Source organism: Tetrahymena thermophila (genome assembly GCF_000189635.1).
Source record: "Tetrahymena thermophila SB210 genomic scaffold scf_8254034, whole genome shotgun sequence".
Taxonomy (NCBI): Eukaryota; Ciliophora; class Oligohymenophorea; order Hymenostomatida; family Tetrahymenidae; genus Tetrahymena; species Tetrahymena thermophila.
In genome coordinates this window covers 143,977-165,570 of record NW_002476025.1, presented here as the reverse complement: position 1 = coordinate 165,570, position 21,594 = coordinate 143,977, and the positions used below count along the sequence as shown (strand labels likewise).

Genomic DNA, 21,594 nt, shown 5'->3' with positions numbered 1-21,594 from the left:
AATACTAGCAAATAAGTATAATAAAAAGCAGAGAAATACAAAATTAACTTCAATAATTATAGTCTATTTGAAACATCATTTTTCATAATATAAATAAAAAACAATTTAGGTATGCTTAAATTCATACTTGCTTTAGTTCTTTTAGTCAAACTTTGTTATTCTACTTGTGATTAGTACTGTGGTAATTGCAACTATACTAATAACACTTGTAACATTTGTGTAAATCAAAAAGTACTTTATAATGGAACTTGCTTAGACAAATGTCCTCCAGGTTATTACTAAAACACCGCTTTTGTTTGTCAGAAATGTGGCTCATCATGTAAAACATGCTAAAATTCTGCAGATAATTGTACATCTTGTTAGTTTACAACTTAATTTTTATATCAAGGAAATTGTCTGTAAAATTGTACTCCTAATACAATACCTACTTACGATCCAGATTAATCATATTGTGCAGACTGCAACCCAAAATGTAAGACTTGTTAAGCAAATCCTAATAACTGCAGTTCGTGCTCAGATAGCACTTAATCTTTGTACTTAGGCACTTGTATATAAATTTGTCCGGTTGGAACATATTCATAATAGGTTTTTAGTTCTTCTGGTAACTATAACTAATGCGTCCAATGCATGAACAACTGCTAAACTTGTTTGTCAACTAGCAAATGTAATTTATGCTAACCAGGTTGGTATTTAACTAACGATGGTACTTAATGCGTTTAATAGTGTCCAAGCGGATTTTTAAGCGATAATATCTATAGAAAATGCTATAGGACCTCTTGTCCTGAAGGTATGTTTGATTTAACAACATTAAATACTAACTAAGTAGGAGTATAATGTGCAACAACTTGTCCTAGTGGTTTTTATATAGATTCAGATAAAAACAAGTGTGTTTAATGTAATAGTGCATGCTAAGAATGCACAGGTCCTGGTGCTGGAGATTGCTTAGGTAAAAAAAAATTAAAATTACATTTTTATAATTTGTTTTTTTTAAGATATGTAAAATACAAATTCATTTTAACTAAATTTTTTGAATAGAAATAAATAACTAAATAAAGGATATTTAAAAATTATATTTAATATTTAGTTTGCCATGAAACTTGCCTCACTTGTGCAGGATCAGGGTTTGATCAGTGTCTTTCTTGTACTTAAGATAGACAATTTTACTAAAAATTTAATCAGCCTGTTGGCGAATGCGTTTGCAGTTATGATACAACAGAAGAACTTTAGCAATATTGTGAAAGTAATTAGTGAAACAAATTCAAAAAATATCAATAAATTAAATTTGGAAATATTAATCAAATATCTTCATTTAAATCAATCCCTAATTTTTATTTTTGTTTTAAATATTTTGAGATTTATTTGAATAGTTAGTTATTAATTTAATGTAAATTATTTAAAAATATAATAAAATAGATACGGATTAAGCATCTTCAATAAAAAAGGCTTTAGCAGGATTAACCATAGCTAACTTTGTTATGGGAATATTAAACAGTCTTTTTACAAGAAATTCCATTTTAATATTCAGATATATTGATTTTTCTCAAACTCTGTCTTATTTAGGTTACATAACTTTCAAATACCCAATTCAAATGGATAGAACTCTAAAAATATATGAATACTTTAACATTGGGTATCTATTACCTTAGCCTAATCATTTTGCTGATGATGTTGTAATTTCTAACTAATAGCTTCAAAACAATCCTTATAATTCTTAATTGGCTTATAAAGGAAATCCATTGTTTTTTGTTAACAAAAGAGTTCCATTTCTAATTGTAAATTGCTTTAGTTATTTCATGATCTAGCTCATTTGTCTATTTTTTATACTGGCTCTTCGTTATATAGTGTATCCTATTACTAAATCAGATAGAATTCTAAAATTATCTTAAAAATTGCCTCATACTCTACTTATTAATTTGTTTATTTTAACCTCTTAAGAAATGATCACAGACACGTTTATTCAATATACTAATGTTGAATATCAAAGTGACTATGCTATATCTATTGTTTCAACAATTATGGCTGGAATTTTTACAGTAATTTATTTACTTATTTTTCACATTATTATTTTTATTTGATAAGAATAACTTAAAAGTGTTCATAATTTATGAGATGAAATATTTAAAAATTTTAATTAAAAATTAGGTTGTTATTTCTATTGGACTAATTTATTTGTTGTACAGGACAAAAAGAAAGTTAGATTTAGATTTAGAAATTGATGTTTTTGATGCAAAAAGTAAGTATGTTAGACAAATAAGAGAGTAAAATGGTATTCCAAGTCACTTTTAATTGGTGATATTATTGAGAAAGATTATCTATAGTATTGCAGTAGCATTCCTTTATAAATATCCATAAGTTCAGGCTTCTATAATTTTAATCATACAATGTCTTCTTTTGGTTTATTTCTTTATGAAGAAACCATTTTAATAGTCTAAGTACCAATATTTAGCTACATTTATTGAGCTCTCATTTACCCTTTTCTGTCTTATCATGTTTATTTGCTCTTTCTTGAGTGGCTCTAGCTTAATAAATGGTATGGTAGTCTTTGGAGCATTTTTAATTATTTTTTAAATTATTGTTTGCATTCTTGGTTCTTATAATTTCTTTTTAACCACATTCAAGCTATTAAAAATTTAAGAATAAATTGAAATATAAGAATTACATAAGTAATATGATGCTGTCAAAAAGTTAGAATACCAAAATAAAATTAATTAGAAATTATCAAATAATATTTTTATTGATTAATCTAATATTTTACATGATAACGATAATAATAGCCCAACTAAATTGCTAAAAAAAGCTCAGACTGCCTCATAAGAAAATGGATATTAAGCTAGTGTCTTCTCATAATCTAATATTCCTAATAATAATAATAACAATAACTCATTTTTACTTGGAGGAAATACTTCTTATTTCTAAACTAGACCTAATTTGCACAACGAGTCATAAATTTTATAAAATTAAACTATTTTGGAAACAAAAACAGTAGATTAACAACTATCACCTATAAAAGGACTGCAATTAGGGTATTTAAGCTATTCTAATAATCCAGAGAATGAATAAAGCCCGATAAAGAAAACACAAATGAGAAAACTATTACCTCCTATTAATCAAGGCTCTGAATTAAAAACATCAAACACATCTAATATACTCTCAGATTTATCTAATCCTACTTCTAATATTTTCAAAAAATCCTCAATTATCTTAAATCCAGTACAGTAAAATAATAGTACTACTAATAAAAATAATGGAGAATATATAAAAAAGAGAGTAGCTCAACTTAAGAGTTTGGAAATAGGTTCACCTAACAATGGATAAAATTTAAAAAACGAATAATAACTTTAAGAAATTAACTCTTATATTGTAAACAATCCTCCCCCTGATAGCTCAAAAGTTCAAGTTACAGCCAGAGAAAATGAAAATGCTTCTTATAGAAATAATTAGATTTCAAACAATGTTTCTTCAAGATCAGAAACTATTATTTTGTAATAATAATTAAAAAACTAGCAAAATTTAGAATTAATTTAAGATGGTGAAGATAGCGATGAAATGGAATCAAATAACAATAACGATTCCATGAAAAATAATATGTAAAATAAAAAACATATCATATAATCAACCTATAAAAAATAATAAAACAATCCTAAAGAAATAACAATTTTATCATGAATATAATAGATAAAATCAATGATTTATAGTATTTATTTCTAAAATATGCTATTAATTATATAAAGATAAAGTCTATTGTTTGTTTTTATAAACACAATATTTTATTTTTTAGTAATAATCATCAATTTATAAATAAATATACATTTAACTTACAAATAAATAAATAAAATTTTAATCTTTTTAATTTTTTTAATTGAAGATTGAAAAAATAATTTATATAAATATATATATTTATATATACCTTACCATCTTACAAGCAATGAGTTTTAAAAACCATGTTTTTAAAAGAAAATAAATGAACTTATTACTTGATTATTTTTTTGTAATAATGTTTAAAGTATCTCTTTTAATAAGATTTATGATATATAAGAAACTAAAAATGTTTGATAATCTAAAGATACTTATTTTCCTTAAGAATTATTTTATTAAATAAATTTTTTCAAACAATACTTATGAATATATGTTTATATTTACTATGAAAAATGTTTTAATTCAACCTTATTTCAAATAAATAATGTATTGATTTTATATTCCAAATTTAAATTCAATATAAATAATAGCTTTTATCAAAACATCAATAAACTTTTTCCCAAAATTTAACCAGCTTTTTCTCAATATAAATTTTGACTATTTTTATATTTTTTGTCAACTGAATTTTAATTTTTCATCTAACTGTGTACAAAAATATGCTTTTCAAATATAATTTGCAAATTTTGTTTTTAAATCATTAAATAGTTAAAATAAAATAATACATCTACAATAAAGAATTAATATAGGCAACTAAAAAAATTTTTTTTACTTTAAGATGAAAAAATTGTTTTGTTTAATTTTACTATGTTTTACATACTCTACCTAAGCAAGCGTTGAATACATATACTCACCATTATTTACTAGTTAATTAACCTCAAGCGATAATTAATGGACTCCTCTTCAGATTAGTATTTAAGCATAAAATGATTTAGTGTTTATATCATCTGGAGTGGCAGGAATTTCAATTATTGATAAATAAGGAAGCAAAATATTTTATATATAAAATATTGGATCTAATTATATCTAATATTTTCAAATAACTGCAAGTGGATAGTACATATTTATAGGATTTGAAAAATAGTTAATTACAGTTGAGCTTAATTTCATTTTTACAAACTAGAACTATTTTGAAATGAAGGCATTTAATACACTCTAGCAAATAAGTTTAAATACAGGAATTCTCTAAATGCTCTATAGAGAAAAGAATGAAATACTCATTATTGCAAGAAAACAAGGAATAATTGATATCTATGATACTTCTATTAAATCAAACATTTATTAGATTGGATCATTGAAGCTTTCAACTGAGCTTATTAATGGTATTTTTCTAAGCAAAGATGGAAAATGGCTTTATGTGGCAGCTGATACGCTAGGACTACGCATCATAAAATTAGAAGAAAATTAAAAACAGAATTTCAATAATTCTTAGCGTGCTATTACTTTGCTTGAAGCAGGCTTCGGAAATTTTGGAGTACAAGCAAATTAATGTCAAGCTACTTCTGATTTTTTTGTTTACTGTTTTGATTTTTGGTAGGGTTTCTTTTTCTCAAATTCTTAATCAGTTGTTAGTAGCAATAGTAATTAATATCCAATACAAATAAATTTTCAATAGTATTGGCCATTCTAGTAAACTATTCCTACTATTTAATCTTTATTAATAAATTCAAATGAAACATTACTACTTATTGGCATAAGGTCACAAGGAATTTACATTTTTGATATCAGAGTAAAAAATTAAATTAAACTATTTTAGCATATAAAATCAGACTCACTCGCCTACTCAATTATTTTTTCTTAAGATGAATAGTACTTGTACCTTTCGAATGCCTCCAAGCTCTTGATTTTTTCTCAAATTGAAATAAATTTGAACAATAATTTCCCTAATTTATTTAACATTCATCAAGCCAAATTCGATGAGTTAGATAATATTTTATACAAATGGAGATGCTATACAGATTAAACAAACTCATATTTAATTGGCGCCTTTGATTAAAATGGCGTTTATGTTTTTCCATATCATTAAAATCCTTATAAACTAAACGTTTCAAACTACTAATAATATCCAATATTACAAGATTCAATTTAGTTTGAACCCTTTGGAAAGTACATGATAATTCCTTAATACTTTTCACCTCAACTAATAGGCGTTTATTAATATAATCCTATTGATAATAGTCCTGAATAAAGTAAAATATCATTAATGAACATGTAGCTAGTAAAGTCTTATCAGGCTAATATCACTTAAATTAGTGAAATGATAACATTTAGCCAAGATAGAACTTTTGCAGTTTAAGCATATGCTAACGGACTTATACTTTATAATTCAACTGATATTTTTAATATGTATGTTTATTCATAATGGTTGAATCTAGACTTTATGATAGGTGAAAATCAAGGAGCATGTATAACAAAAGATAACAACTGGGTGTTGAGTACAATTAGACAGTTTGGAGTTTACTTATTGAATGTTTAAAATAAAACAAGTCCAATACTCACTGATTACTACATCAATTTAGGAGGAGAGAGTGTTTAAATTTCTGAAATAAGCAATTATGCTTATTTGGTAGATGGTACTAAAGGTTTTGCAATTATAGATACAAATTTTTTTCCAAAAATCAATATAATTTCTAGAGTCGATTTACCAGGGTATTCAATCACAATGCTTCCTTTACAGGATGAGCAGTATATATTAGTAACATAAGAAGAAGAGGGTATGGTTACTCTTATAGACATCCGAAGTAAATAATATCCTTAAATAATTAATACAGCTATTTATGAATCTTAAACAAGCTAAGCCGTATGTCTGACTTAAACAAAAGACTATATCTTTCTTGGAGTTAGTTTTGGCCTTTTACTGATGCCATTATTTAGCGATGTATTGATACATACTGATGTTAATGCAATAATAATTGACTAAATAACAGGAGCTACTCAAATTTAGTAACTATAAAAAACAAGCATTATAAGAGGCAAAATTAACTTTGAGATAAACGATGAATATGTTTTTTCTGTTGGTTAAACTATTTAATTTAACTTTAATATTTTATACCCGAAAGCTCAGAATATGCATATAAGTAAAATTTTCTTTCTCAAAAATGATTAGATGATTGATCTACCATCTAATTTTTCATTCGATCTATTCTCTTAATCTCTTTAATTTTATGTTGATCAATCAATGCAAGCTAATAATGAAAATTTCCCAAATCTTAATATTATCTTATTATGGACAGTAATTCCTCTTGATAAAACTTCTTTTATATACTCTTCTGAAGACCCTGATGATTTAGGTGTTACAAACTCAGCCCAATCTGTTCTCATTTATCAATATCTCTTTGATTAAGGAGTGGTTGATTCTAATAACATTATTAATGAAAATTATGACTTTAACAAAAATTTAAAATTAAATAGTGAATTCAAAAGTAAACTTTTAGATCCTAATACTATAGATTAGCTTACATACTAAAAAATAATGTCATAAATAACTTAAAAAATAAACTTAACTATAAAAAGATCTTGCTATGTTAACCCTATAAAATTTTATGTACTTTCATCTTTATCATTTAATAACTTTAACTCAGACTAGTTTATCAGTACAAATTAATAAAATGATATTTCTATAATTATACAAATTAATAACTCAGATGGTAAACTAGTGTAATTAATTGAAACAAGTGTTGTGACATACATGACAGCTTAATAAGACTAACTTAAAATATAAGGAACACTCTCAAACGTGAATGAAATTTTAAAAAAAAGGATAATATTTGCTAATAGCACTTAAATAACAACAAATTCTCCAAATGTAACTATAACAATAGTAGATAATATTAACTATCCTTTAGTTTAGACTTATACTATACATGACAGCAATTTTATAGTATTAAAAAAATAATTGTAACTAAACTAACAAAGTAATTTGTAATACCAAATATAATAATAATTCTACAATAGTATTGTTGACATAGAATCAGAAATTAGCATTTCTTTTTCGGCAACTACATTTTTTGTATCAGATAGCTAAGAAATAAGCTATTCATACTTTTACATGAATGGAAATGGTGTCTATGAATAAATTCCTCCTAATTTGTGGTTATAGTAGCAAAACGATAAGCTCAATTTCAAAGGAACAACTACTTCAAGTATGTTTGGATTGACTTATAGATTTAAAATAGTGGCGACAGATGGATACACATAAACCGAAGATTATTTTTATTTGATAATTAAAGGAATACCTTTTACATATCTCATAAACATACTATTAAAAATTTTAGGTCCTCTATTTGCAATTTTAGGAGTTTATAAAGAGAGAATTTCTTTTTACAATATTATTTTTAAAAATTTAGTTACATTTTCTGAAGAATAGGTTAAAAGTGGCTTAGAATTTCATAAAGAAATAATATTTCTTGGATAAACTCAAGAAGCAGCAAAAAATATTTTGAATTAACTTTTCTCAATAGCTTTGAACAAATCTAACAAAAATTAGGATTAAAAAGTGTAAGAATAAAATAACTAAAACAAGGATGAAAATAATAAAGATGAATTTGATTAAGAATCTATTTAATCTTTTGAGAGTAATGATTTTACTAAAACAAAATAAAATAAATTTTCTAATTTTGCTGATAGAGTCCCTAAAAAAGAAATTAATAAAGTAATTTAAAATATAAATAAGCTTAAAAAACATCAAAGAAATTCTGTTTTAGAGTAAAAGTACTTAGACTTGGATGGAAATCTTATTTTTTCTGAAGTAGTAAATGATGTATTGACATATGACATTTTTCCAAAAATTAATTGCTTCGACTCAAAGCCTGAATTTAGATTTTAATTAACCAATTAAAATTCTAGAATACACAGAGCTTTGAGAGCACAAGTATCTAGATATTTTTTGAACTTAGACAAAATAACATTAGAAATATATGAATATATAAAATTTTATTGTTACTCAAACATTTTAAAATCATAAAATGATTGGTTTAAAGCAATAGTTACAATTAAGTATAATACTAACGAAGGAATTCAAAATAATGACAATGTCTTTCCTAATTTAAATTTGGATATCTAAACTTTATTTATAATTTTATAAACTCTAAAATTATTTTAAGATTAAGATATCCAAGAAACACCTAAAAATTTTTCATCACTCTAATAAATAATCTAAAATAGTAAGTTATATATTAATATATTTTTGTTAAGAGAAGTAATTTTTGCTGATACTTTAGGCTTTTAATAATAGAGTGTATCAAGATTTACTCCATCAATTGGATTATCAATTCATTTGAATGACTATGACATTAGCCAAATAGTAGCATTTAAAAAAAAGAAAGTCAGGAGTTGGATGAAACCAATTTTAAGAACTTTAAATATGGAATATTCTAAATATGGTGTATCAAAGAATATGAGATTACCCTCATGGATTTAAATGGAATAAAAAAATGGAAAAATTATATTACATGGTACCCCATAGCAATATGATTGTGAAACAATATTAATTAGAATTTATGAATCTAGTGGGTATGTAGTTCAGCAATTTATTTTATAAGTAGAATATAATGAAAAATAGGGAGATTTAAACATAAATAAAAAGGAAATCGATGTCATATATACAGTAGCTGATGAATAAGAGTATTCAAATTATTTTAGTTAAAGAAATAAAAATGAATCTTTAAACTAAAGTTCAAGAACAATATAACCATTTTTAGGTATCAGTAGATTTCATAATTTTTAAAGAGAAAAAAATACACCTATAACTCCTAAATCATAATATTAAGAAAATATAAATAGCTTTATGAATCAAAAGGAATCTTTCACATGTTTTTCACCAAAAAGTTTGTAAAATGAATATGAATTCAGGACTAAATGTAATAGTAAAAATGAAGCTTCCAATTAAATTAATTTAACAAAATATAATGAATTATTGAGAACAGAAGATATCAGATTTACATCTATAACTCCTAGATCATAAAATTAAGAAAATATAAATATCTTTATGAACCAAAAGGAATCTTTCACATGTTTTTCACCAAAAAGTTTGTTAAATGGATATGAATCCAGAAGAACTTAATGTAATAGTAAAAATGAAGCTTCGAATTAAATTAATTTAACAAAATATAATGAATTATTGAGAACAGAAGATATCAGATTGAAAACTTAAACTAATTAAAGCTATAATTCATTGTAAAGGTATTATTTAGACACTTTTAAAAGCTAAGAATCTGAAGATGAAGTCATAGAAAAAAAATAATACAAAAACTCCAAAGATAATTGAAGTTAGTGAAATTTATTTACTAAAAATTAAAATTATTTAAGTTCGCAAAATTAATAATTATATTTATTTATCAAATAATTAATGTATTTCATACAAATACTATTCTTATACTTTCATTAATATAGCTTCATTTATTTCTCACCAAATATTTTACCTTATTTTTCTCAAAGTGTTAAAAAATGTTTAACTTATTTAAATTTCAATAAAAATATTTCTATTTTGATGCTAGTAAAGCATAATTATAATTTTAAATTAAAAATTTTTTATTATACTGTAAATCATCATTAATTAAACCCACCATAGTCATTTTTTTCCATTTAAAATCCACCTATATTTTTTAAATTTTCAAAAAATCAATTCATAAATTAAAAATCTATATTTGAGGAACAACAACATCTAATAAATAAATAAATCTTCTTTCCTTTAGTTTTCTTATTTTTTACTTAACATTTAATCATCTTTTTGCAGGTTCCTCCAAATTTGTGATTTCTATAATAAAGTGATAAGTTTAATTTCAAAGGTAAGACTACCTCAAGCATGCTTGAATTTACTTATTGATTTAAAATATTACAAAAGAAGGATACACATAAGATGAAGATTATTTTGATTTGATAGCTAAAGGATTACCATTTTCATAACTTATGAATCTAATATTGAAAAATGTAGGTCTTCTAGTTTCTATTTTAGGAGCTAAAAAGGAAAGAAAATCTTATTAAAATTATAATTTTAATAATTTGGTTATATTTTTCTATGAAATAAGTATAATTAGGGTAAGTATATCATAAATAAATTATATTTCTAGGATAAACTAATAAAACTGCAACAAATGTTTGGAATCAACTTTTCTCAATAGATTTAGCCTCAACAAAAGGAATTATTTTTAACAACTCAGTCAATTTATAAAAGTTTAAGAATTAATTAAATAAATTTCCAATAAACATTATAGAAAAAATTTTTATTTGTTTGATAAATTAAAATAAATACGCATTATAAGGATAAATGATCTAATTATTGTAAATATAAAAAAAAACATTTTAAATTTTAAAATAGATTTTAAAAAAATTGTAAAACATTTATTATAATTGACAAATACAAAATATAAAATTTTAATGTAATAAATGAATGCATTATTTTTTTATTTTGTGTAATTTAACCTAAAGAGTAATGTATAAGATAAGTATTTACAAAAAGATATTAATTATTCATATTAAAAATCAATTATTTATGTTGTTGCTGTTGGAATTATTTTTTTCGTTAGTGTGGCTAGAGGAGTTAAGTGATTTTGAGTTTATTCCTGATGAGTTATTTTATGATGCATAATATTTCTACAAATAAAGATTTTTAGTGTTAAAATACTGTACAATAGCTTAGTCCTCTTCTTCTTTTTAATTTTAATCAATTGTGCTATTTTCATTGGTTGGTTATTGATTTTAATTTATAGTGTTCTATTAATTGATATTGTTTTAATTAAAACTTGCATTATTTAAAATTTCTACTTTATTCTTCAGATACTCTTCTGTAAGTGATTATACTTCATGCTAGTTTCTATTTGATTGAACTTTTTCTTAGTTCATGTCTTCTTGCTTTTCCTATGATTACTCTCTCCTTCTGTTGCTTTCACTAATTTCTTTAAATTCGGCTTCAATATCTTCATCTTCGTGTTCACGTTCATTTTCATGCTCATGCTCATTTTCAATGTTATCAGATTTAGAAAGTGTTTCGTTTTCAACAAAAATTTTAGAATTGTCACTCTTTTAAAATAGCTCATGATTTAAATTGTTAGTGTCATTTACATTTACTTCTATGACTGCTGAGGAGGAATCTAAATTATTACTACTTCTCTTCATCTTGTTAGAATTATTTTAGCTAAAATTACTACCATTTTGATTATTATCATTGTTCTAAGTTGTGTTATCTGCTGATGAAGCTTCTTCGTGTATTACTTAACTGTTGTTGATTAAATAAGATCTATTATCAGACTTTTCATTCACATCTAATATTAACATATCATTACTATTCATATTATTTTTTTGATGGTTTAATTAGAGATAATTATTGTTTCCATTTATTGGTTAAACACTGGAACTAATAGGAATAGTGCAAATTCCCTAACTGTTACTTGGTGATCTTATATCAATAAGTTATGCAGAGTTGTGTAAATTTTAGCTATTCCTAATATCTGAGTATTAATTCATTAAATAATTCATATTTGAATTGAACTCAAAAGTTTGTATATTTTCTTAATTATTTGTCTCAAAATAAAGTGGGTATTTTTACTTTTCATTTTGTTGTTGCTGTTATTGTTATTAGGTAATATGATAATTAATCTGGCATTAATTATCAATTTCTTTTTAATTATTCTCACAAATTAACCTAGGTTGTTGTAATTAATGTTGCTAATCTTAATTCTAAAAATCGTAATCTTCATGCTATTCATTTTCTGAGTAGTAATAATCTTCAGGTAATATCTGTTAATTCTAAGATAAGCTTCGCCCCATGTATGAACCAGATCTCATTTCGCTGCCTTATGTCTCCTCTTGTTAGTTATTTTGATTTTAAATGTGTTTTCTTAAAATATAATTAGAGGGATAGTTTTAACTATTTTGATTATTTTACAGAAGGTCACCTTAAGAATTTTGATATGCTGTCATAAAGTTGCTTCTTTCACTATTTTAAAACTCAGCTTCAATATTAACTGCTTATTACTAGTTCAATTAATTTTTTAGCTGCTAATTTTAAGTTTAAATTATTTATTGCTACATGTAAGGATATTATTTATGCTGCTATTCAAAATCCTCTGTTAATAACTAATTTCTAAATTCCATCATATTTAAATCAGGCATTTATTATTATTTAAAATATTATTAATCATGTGATTTGTTACGTACCCTTAAAAAATTGTTATCTGGAGATTGTTCATTATCAGTTTCATGAGTAAATAATCTTTGATTTTACTATTGCTAAAATTGTTACTACTATTATATCTACTGCTACTATTGAAGTTGTTATTGCTAAGGATAATTCTATGATTTATTTAAGGAGTTGTCTAATGAAAGAAGATTTACATATTCAACTTAATGAGCAGGTGGAATTTAGAAATTTCCATTTGAGCTTGAATTACCTGCATGAGAAAAAAGTTAATTGAAGTTAGATATATTCTAGTTACCACCAATAGAAATTGTTGATGTTGAGGTATTTAGGTTATTAGAAAAGGGTATTTATCTAAAGATGACACTTTCTTTAGCTTTTAGCAGCTCAGTCTTTAAAAGAGCATCTTTAAGTAAATACTCTAAGCATTCCTTTTCTTGCTACGTTTCACTTAACTTTTTATTGAGTTCATCAATTAATTGATTATTAAAATCTATTTTATTAAAAAGTTTTATTTTAATTTAATAATTTTATTTGGCAAATTTTACTTTTACTGTCACTTCCCTTTTTGTAGAATTTTTCTATTTATTTATTGAACAAATAAAAAAGTTAAAAATAAATGAAATATTTAAAAAAAAGCTATTTTTACACTAGAAAAGTTTTTAGTATTTTGCTTTTTCTAACTTAATTTCACCTTCCAATTTTTTTATCAATTTTGTTTCCTTTTTTATTGAAAAATAATTTTTTAATCAGTTTTATTAAAATTAATTTACCAATTCTCTTAGCTTTTTATACCTAAAAATTTCTTCTTATTGCTCTTGCACCTTAGTAAGGAGAATGGAGTTTTCTTTTTCGAGCTTCATTAAGCTTTGTCTTATAACTATATCTCTGTGTTGAAATTTTTCTGTAATTTCTTTTATCTTTTACTCATAAATCAGTATAATTTCTTAATGAATGTCATTAGGAATGTTTTATATAAGGTCTTAGTAAGTAGTGCTCCCAGTTGGAAACTAAGCATTTTCAATATATTGCATCATATTTTCTCTTTCTTTTGCTGACATTAGCTATACAGAATCTGATTCTGTATTAATTGTCATCGGAGCCATGTTGCTTCCTTAAAAGTTATTTTAATTTGTCATATAATTTTATTTTATATTGCTACTTTAGTAATTAGAAACAGCCAAATCGTCACCAGGAGATAAAAGTTCTTTTGGGTTGTTTATGTTTGAATTGATTCGATTTCCAACAGAATTATATTACAAGTCATTTTATATATTATTGTTTGTGTTAAAGTTTTCCTCTTTTTCTTTTTCTTTGAGCTCTTCTTCACAATTCTAGGTATTTTATCCATTATCTTCATGATCCAAAGCAGTTTATTCTGGAATAATTTATTCGTTTTATACAGTATTTATGAACTCTCCTTAATCTTTGCTTTTTAAAATTTGCTAAATATTAAAATCTTTTTATGTGTTGTTTATCATTTTAGAGTTATTCTAGCTTTCTGATTAATATGCTGAAAATTTTTCTTTATATTATTAATATCTCTGCTAGAAAGACTCTTCTATCCTAAGCTACTCTTAAAATATGCTATTATTTTCAAAGTTTCTTGCTTAAAGCTGAGCAGAGAGAGAAGATTAATTAAACCCTGGTTGTGTTTAGTTTGTATTATTGTTGCTAATAAAATTAGACTAATTAGCTATATTTTAGTTTGAGAGAGTCAAATTCGTGTTTTGCATCGAAGCACCTGCTTACGTAGAACTATTGAGAAATGAATATCCTTATAAGCTATTTGTATTATTTCCATTCTAAAATTAACTATTTTTTCCATGATTTAGACCTAAATGAGCATAATAACTTTGTAAAGTGCTTGGCTTAGAAGACATTAATGACATAGTAGGAGAAGCACTACAGTCGAAATTTTTATTAGAAACTTGCTAATTATTTTATTGTTGTGTCTATTATTGCTACTTCATTCTCTATTACAGTAATTACTGTAATATTTTATTAAGCTATTTGTCTTTTATAGAGTATTCTTCTAAATTTTAAGGGTTCTTCTAAATAATTGATGCAAGCCTGTTGTTTATAACCTCACCATTAACACTTGCACTGCTTTACTAGCTGGTGCTAAACATTGCACTATTTTTTTACTATTGAGAATTTTATATTTAGGCTTAAAGTTAGAGTTATTACTGTATTTATACATAATTAGGGTTTATTTGCTAAGTTGATTTTGTATATTATTTTTAGCTATTGAATTTATCATTAAAAGCAAAATCAATCCTCTTTTAAGTAATATTCGCTGTTGTTTAATTTCCAGATTATTATAAAAGTAAATTAGTATTATTTCCTCCTTTATTTCTCTATAAACTAGAGCTGTTGGTACGTGAATTAGGAGTTAATGAGCGATTGATTCTACTTAGACTTGAAGAATTGCCTTTTTTTAATGAGCAATTTGAATTAATATTTAACTGAGTTAGATTTCTTTATCTTCTTTGCATTGCACTAGATTTAGTCTAATTTAAATAAGTAACTGAACCACCTCCAGTTAATAAGGCTGATTGTTATTACTACTATGCGATATATGATTTGTTAGCCGAACTGTTGCTATTGCTGCTATTTAACTGCTTATTTTCCTTTTCTAAAAGTTTATTAAATTATTTTTAAATATTTTCTAACTATGCTGATTTTAATTTTATTTAAGATCCACTTTTTTAAGATGGAGATCTGCTTTTTTTATTTTTTTAAGCAGTTTAAACTATTGGAGTAGCAATTTATGATAAGTAGTTCTATTAATTTAAGTAATTTAAGTGGAGCTAATTATTTTAATAGCTAATAATTTACTCCAAACTCATTCCATTTTGAAGTTGTTTATTTACTCCTTGAGTTAAATGGTTATGATTTATCACTTATCCATTTTTTAAATTTTGCTAAGAATATTAATTAAATTGAATTGCTTCCTATCCTATTGTTTATGAAGAATTTGTTTGATTGTTATTTAAAAGACTATGTTGATTGGCTATACCTTGCTTTTTTTAGTAATCAATACATTTTTCTATCTTTTTTTTGGCTCCTAGCTATTGATAACTGCTAGAATGGGCTTACTATTTCATATTTCGTGTAATCAGCTCTTACAATTTTTTTTCTAACAAAATAGAATTTATATAAGTGGTTAATTAATTTTTTCAAACAAATTTTTACTGTTCTTTGTTATTTATTTATTTAATAAAAGTAATTTCTTCTTAATTTTCAAATATTTATTATTCATACCTGAACATCTTAAATATCCTGATTGAAAAATATCTGTTAAATGTTAGCAGTAAATGAATCTATAATGAAATTATAAATATAAGCTCGATATAAATTTCATTTCTGTTTTGTTTTAATAAATAAGTTCATAAGTGTATGAGTCTATTTTTTAACATCCATCTTATAAAAAAAAGCATTGAATTATTTGATTCGATTTCTAAAAATTAAATATTTCAACCAAATATTATTAAACTCCTAAAAAATATTTATTTGAGTATCATTTATTCTTTTTTAATATTTCATTTACAATAAAGATAATTTTCATAAATTTTTTATTCTATTTTAATTTGAATAAAGAAATCACAAACAAAAAATAAATTGTTGTTTTTTTTGCTAATATTTGGATAAATCAAATAAAATCAAATAAAAGAAAAAAATATATTTTAATAAATTTTTATTCAAAGTTTTAAAAATTTTCAATTCAATTTTCACTAATTAATAAACGATTCGTTATGATTTAAAAGGATAATTTTTTTTACAAATCCTTTTAAATACTATTTTGGTAATAATTTCATTTTTGCAATTGAAAAAATATAGAATAAAGATTTATTTTTTAAATTTTAAAATAATTTTAATCTGAGTATTAAAAAAATATTTGTAAGATAAATTTTATTATTATTTTTATACACCAAGAATTAATTAATTAATTGTTTTCATTATAAAAATATTTATTCAATAAATTTAAACAATATTAATAATACACTGGCTATATTAAAAATATTAAGAATTTTTAATTAAGGCACCAACGAATTCTTAATTATAAATTTAGTAGATATCAAATAGCTTTATAAATGAGTTTAGGTATTCAGTATTTAGAATTTTGTAAAATAATACTTCATATTTATTTCAATTTTTATTTCATAGATATAAAAAGGCTTAAAAAAGATGATTCTTGCTTTAGACTTGGAACGCTAGAAGAAATATAGAATACTTTTAACTAAATTGTGTCTGATACAAAATAAATTAGTCACAGCTAAATTGGAGAATAATACCATCAAAAATATATTTTAAAGGATCCCTATATAAAAGATAACGACTTTAACTAAAGTATGTTCTAATAATTAGATTCTGTTGTTAGCTTTGAAAGCGAAGAGCCATAATAAATTTAAAATTAATTGCAAGTAGAGCAACCTAAAGATAAACCTAGAAAAATACTAAAGCTAATCAATAAAAATGGGTATTTAATTAAAGTTTCTGAAGAGATAGTTCAAAATGATAAATAAAATATAAAAGAAAATAATTAACAATGTTTAAAAATAAAGATGCCTGTTTAAAGGAACACAATATTTAGTAGTAAAGTTAATAATAATTCTATAATTAATAGAAAAAATAGATGCCATTCATAAAACATATTCTACTAAAATTAAAATGGAAATCAACAAGAAGATTGCTAAAATAACTGTATAGTACAAGAGTATGGGGAAAATTTGATATAAACAGTTTTTAAATCTTTGGTCCTGAATAAAATAAAATCTCTTGAATAATCTTAGTGCGATTCATCCATATTTAACTCTGTTTCTACCACAACTGCTGATATTACTTCTGAGTAAATAAATATATTAATTTACTTATATTTTTTAATGGATATAATTGTCTTATATTATTTTAGTGATTTTTAATTGGTTTTAAATTTTAATCAATAGAATAGTTAAAGAATTTGGAATATCTACATCAGTTCTTTAAGGATTTAATACATTTGAGGGGAAAAAAAATTATATAATTTAGTAGATGAACGAGACTTTAGATAGGTTGCTAAATAATTTTAAAGAAAAAATTAATAAAAGAGAAACTAAAACTTAAGTTCTAGAAAAAGATATTTCTAAGTCTAATGGTTTTAATAATCTTAATGACCCTCATTACTTAGATTGGCTATAAATATCTAGCAAGTACAAATCTATTAATCTAAAATTAAAAGAAATGGTTTTATTATATGTGAATAAGGTACTTTTTATTTGATAGAATAAAATACAAAATAATTTATTTTTGTTGTATTAGTATGAGAATTCAGTTAAAGTTATAGAAAATATGAAAAAAAATGGGATTAAAGTCAAACACCTTGCTGATTATGTAGATTTGAATACAGGAGATTTATTGATGTAAGAGTAATAATAGTAAATAGATCCATCTAATCTATTGAATAAATTGATAAACAAAACTAATGAACATGATAAATGGATTTAAGAAATAGAGCAGACAATTAAAGACATGGAGTGGAATGAAGATCTAGAAGAATAATATTAAGAAAATATAAGACAGTAAAAAAAATAGTAGACAAATCTTAAAAAACTAACAAATGGATAGAATGTAGGATTCAGTACTAACATTTATGCCAAAATGAAAGAAGAGCAATAGCTATAAAACAGAGATGTATTGCTGAAAAAGTATCAGGAAGGAGATCATTTAGATGTGTCTTAATTATACTTTTTAGCCAATACAAGTAGGCTGCTTAATAAGTGTGTTGATAAAATTTATGAACAAGAAAAAGTTAACACATTAAGTGAAAATATCCTGAGTAACATGGAGCTAAAAATAGCTGAAGATATTATCTATTAGTATTAAAAGATAAAAAAGGGTTTATCAATAGTTAGAAATGAGTATTTGTAACATAAGGCAAAGCAAGATCATGTAAAATTTTAGATTTAAAAGGATTAAGAGTAAAGAAAATTAATATCAGAATTAAATGAATAGTACCATAAAAAAATGGTTAAGATATTTAAGTCATATTTATCACTAAAGAAAAAAAATGATTAAAGTAAGTTAGAAAACCTTTCATACTCATCTAAGGCTCTTGTAAAAGCATTTTCAAATAAGCTTAAACTAAAAAGAGCAGTTTCAGTTGACCAAAGCTCGAAGAAAATATCAATGATAAATTAAACTAACTTGCCTTAAAGTAAAAGTAGGTCTCTATCAAAATAAAGTGCTTTAAAAAATAGCGAAATATCTTCTGTAAATAACTATTTGATAAAAAACTTATAGTAGACAGAGGAAAAAGAGCTAAATAAAAGCGTACCAAGAGTTGCAAATATAAAATCTAGGTCACTTGGAAATAGAATAAAATCTAGTGAGCACCATGCCCCTAGCAAATTATTTGCATACGAAGATCATCTAAAGCCAAAATAGTAATAAGGAACAGAGTCTACTTAAAGAGGTCTCAGAAAGTATTATAATTCGAAAAAATATGATGAATAATAGTTAGAGAAATATGACTTAAAACTACATGATCACCCTTACCTAAAAAACCAGAAATAGTTTATAAAATTTTATTCTAAAGGTCCTGGATAAATTATTAATGAAAAGTATTTATTTTTTTATTTTTAAATTGTTAATTTTATATCTTTTATTTAATTAAAAATTATAGAGATAAGATTAGATATGTAGAAATTAAAAATCCAAGTAAAAAGCTTATAAATAATATAATAATTATTTAAAGGCTTATAAGAGGATTTTTAGGGAGGTTGAAAGTAAAAAAACTTAAACAAAAAATGCTTGATGATTTATAAAATAAAATAAATTAAATTTCAAAACAGTTTGCTTATAACTAAAAAAATTTAAATAGGTCAAAAGGGTCTTTAAATTATTAAATACCTTTGAATAGGGATGAGAGCATATAGACTTGCTAGAAATAAAATAAAACCTATTTTTTAGAAAATTCTTTGAAAAGAAGTTCAACGATCAAAGACGATTCAGTTGTAAAAATTTAAACAAATTAATCTTTTGCTAATAAAGGTGCAAATAGAATTTCGAATAAATCAACAAATATTTTTATAACTCCTTTAAAAGAAAAAAAATATTCCCTTTAATAATCTGAAAAGCTATAACATACAAAAGAGTAAAATTTTAAAAAAACAAAAAATATTTTTAATAAATTTCTTACTTTTTTAATAATAAAATTTTAGAAATGTTGATGTGAGAAAGAGCATTTCACAGTAAACACTTTAATAGGTAAAAACTGATCTGCTTAGATAAAGATTATAATCTATAATTATTGCAGGAGAATCAGAAAGGAGAGCAGAACTTAAAAAATTGAATAGAGATTTCTAATAATTAGATAAAAAATGTCAAAATTCTATAATCTATAAAAGTCTTTAATCAAAAAGTTAGTCTCCATCTTCTTCGTAAGAAAGAAAAATTTCTAAGACTGAAAAAAAAAGAGCTTAACAAAGAAAGTAAACTCTTTTTAGAGGTGTAATGAATAATGATTTAAATTATTTGTGCTTAGTTGGACATAGATGGGAAAAAAGTGATTTTAACTCAAAAGATAAGCATTTAAATACTCCATTATTTTATGCTTGTAAATAAAAAAATGTACCACTAATAAAGTGGCTATTTTCATAAGGTTCTAATGTTAATATCCCTTGTTCTGAAGGAAATACACCATTGCATTTGATATTTGAATCTAATGATTATGAGTTAATACAATATATAATAAAAGAAAATGATTAAATTGACCTAAACGTAAGAAATTAATTAGGATAAACACCAGTTGCTTTATGCAACTAAGAGATAATATAAAAATTAGGCTTAGAGAAAGCTATTACTGTAGTTTAGAGTTAAATAAAAAGAACTAACTTTGATAATAATAAGTTACTAATTTAAAATAATAATTGTAGCTTTGAAGATAAGCTCATATAAGATTAATCTAGTATAGTATTTTCTAATTTTAACCTCAAAGAATAGAAATCTAATTTCAACCATATAAGTCACCAAAGATTAGTTAAAAAAAAATCAAACTTGTCTATTTAATCATCTATCAGCTAAACTTTTTCTTAATCTAAAAATAACTTTTGAAAAAATAAAATAATTTTAGTTATATATAAAAAAATCAATTAAAAAAAATCTTAAAAATGAATTTTAAAAAAGTATTTATTTTTAAATTGTAATAAATTAAACTTATTTAATTTAAATCTTGCAAAAATTAGATTTGTTAAAACAGAGTATCAAGTAGATTTTCTTCGTTTATATAAAATATTTTGAATAAGATAAATAAAAATTATTTGCATGGTTTTTTTAAATTGACAAAAAAAAATATTTATTTAGAAATAGCTCAACAAAATTGGATAAGATTAAATATTTTATAAGATAAACTAAATAGATTTTATAATATTTGTTTTTTTATTTATTTATAAATAGCACAAATCTAAATTCTAATTATTAGAAATATTTTTAAAATATTTTGTTTTCATTAATTTTTAGTTTAGATATATTATTTATTGAAAAATAAATAACTTTATTCAAATGGGTTATATTCAATGTAAATATTTTAAAAGTAAATATATGTTAAAAATTCTAGCTAGATATTTATTACATCTATCTCTTTATCAATTTATTAATAAACTCTAAAAATTAAATTGAAATAACATAAAAACGTAATTAAATTTGTTCGTTTTAATATATATTTCTTAATTAGAATGATTGTAATTATTTATTAATTATTGTGCATATGCTTTTTGTAAAAATAAGAT

At 23.4% G+C, this 21,594-nt stretch overlaps 4 protein-coding genes across 4 annotated transcripts; 3 read left to right on the top strand and 1 right to left on the bottom strand. All coding sequences in view use genetic code 6, as the record gives it.

The window, feature by feature from the left end:
* Positions 1-111: 111 nt before the first annotated feature.
* On the top strand, positions 112-3,666 carry TTHERM_00852830 (transmembrane protein, putative; the record flags this gene model as incomplete). The annotated part of the gene is made up of 4 exons (XM_001026289.3): positions 112-946; positions 1,085-1,240; positions 1,414-2,033; positions 2,143-3,666. The coding sequence occupies 4 exons, from the start codon at positions 112-114 to the stop codon at positions 3,664-3,666; spliced, it is 3,135 nt and encodes a 1,044-aa protein (XP_001026289.1).
* A 1,162-nt stretch (positions 3,667-4,828) lies between these two features.
* On the top strand, positions 4,829-9,958 carry TTHERM_00852820 (calpain family cysteine protease; the record flags this gene model as incomplete). The annotated part of the gene is made up of 1 exon (XM_001026288.2): positions 4,829-9,958. One exon carries the CDS (start codon positions 4,829-4,831, stop codon positions 9,956-9,958), a length of 5,130 nt encoding a protein of 1,709 aa, XP_001026288.2.
* A 1,214-nt stretch (positions 9,959-11,172) lies between these two features.
* Positions 11,173-15,936, bottom strand: TTHERM_00852810 (hypothetical protein; the record flags this gene model as incomplete). Its single annotated transcript, XM_001026287.2, has 4 exons — positions 11,173-13,319; positions 13,375-13,407; positions 13,476-13,548; positions 13,600-15,936. The coding sequence occupies 4 exons, from the start codon at positions 15,934-15,936 to the stop codon at positions 11,173-11,175; spliced, it is 4,590 nt and encodes a 1,529-aa protein (XP_001026287.2).
* A 987-nt stretch (positions 15,937-16,923) lies between these two features.
* Positions 16,924-20,920, top strand: TTHERM_00852800 (hypothetical protein; the record flags this gene model as incomplete). Its single annotated transcript, XM_001026286.2, has 6 exons — positions 16,924-16,933; positions 16,997-17,678; positions 17,776-18,073; positions 18,128-19,428; positions 19,491-19,961; positions 20,029-20,920. 6 exons carry the CDS (start codon positions 16,924-16,926, stop codon positions 20,918-20,920), a joined length of 3,654 nt encoding a protein of 1,217 aa, XP_001026286.2.
* Positions 20,921-21,594: the final 674 nt, after the last annotated feature.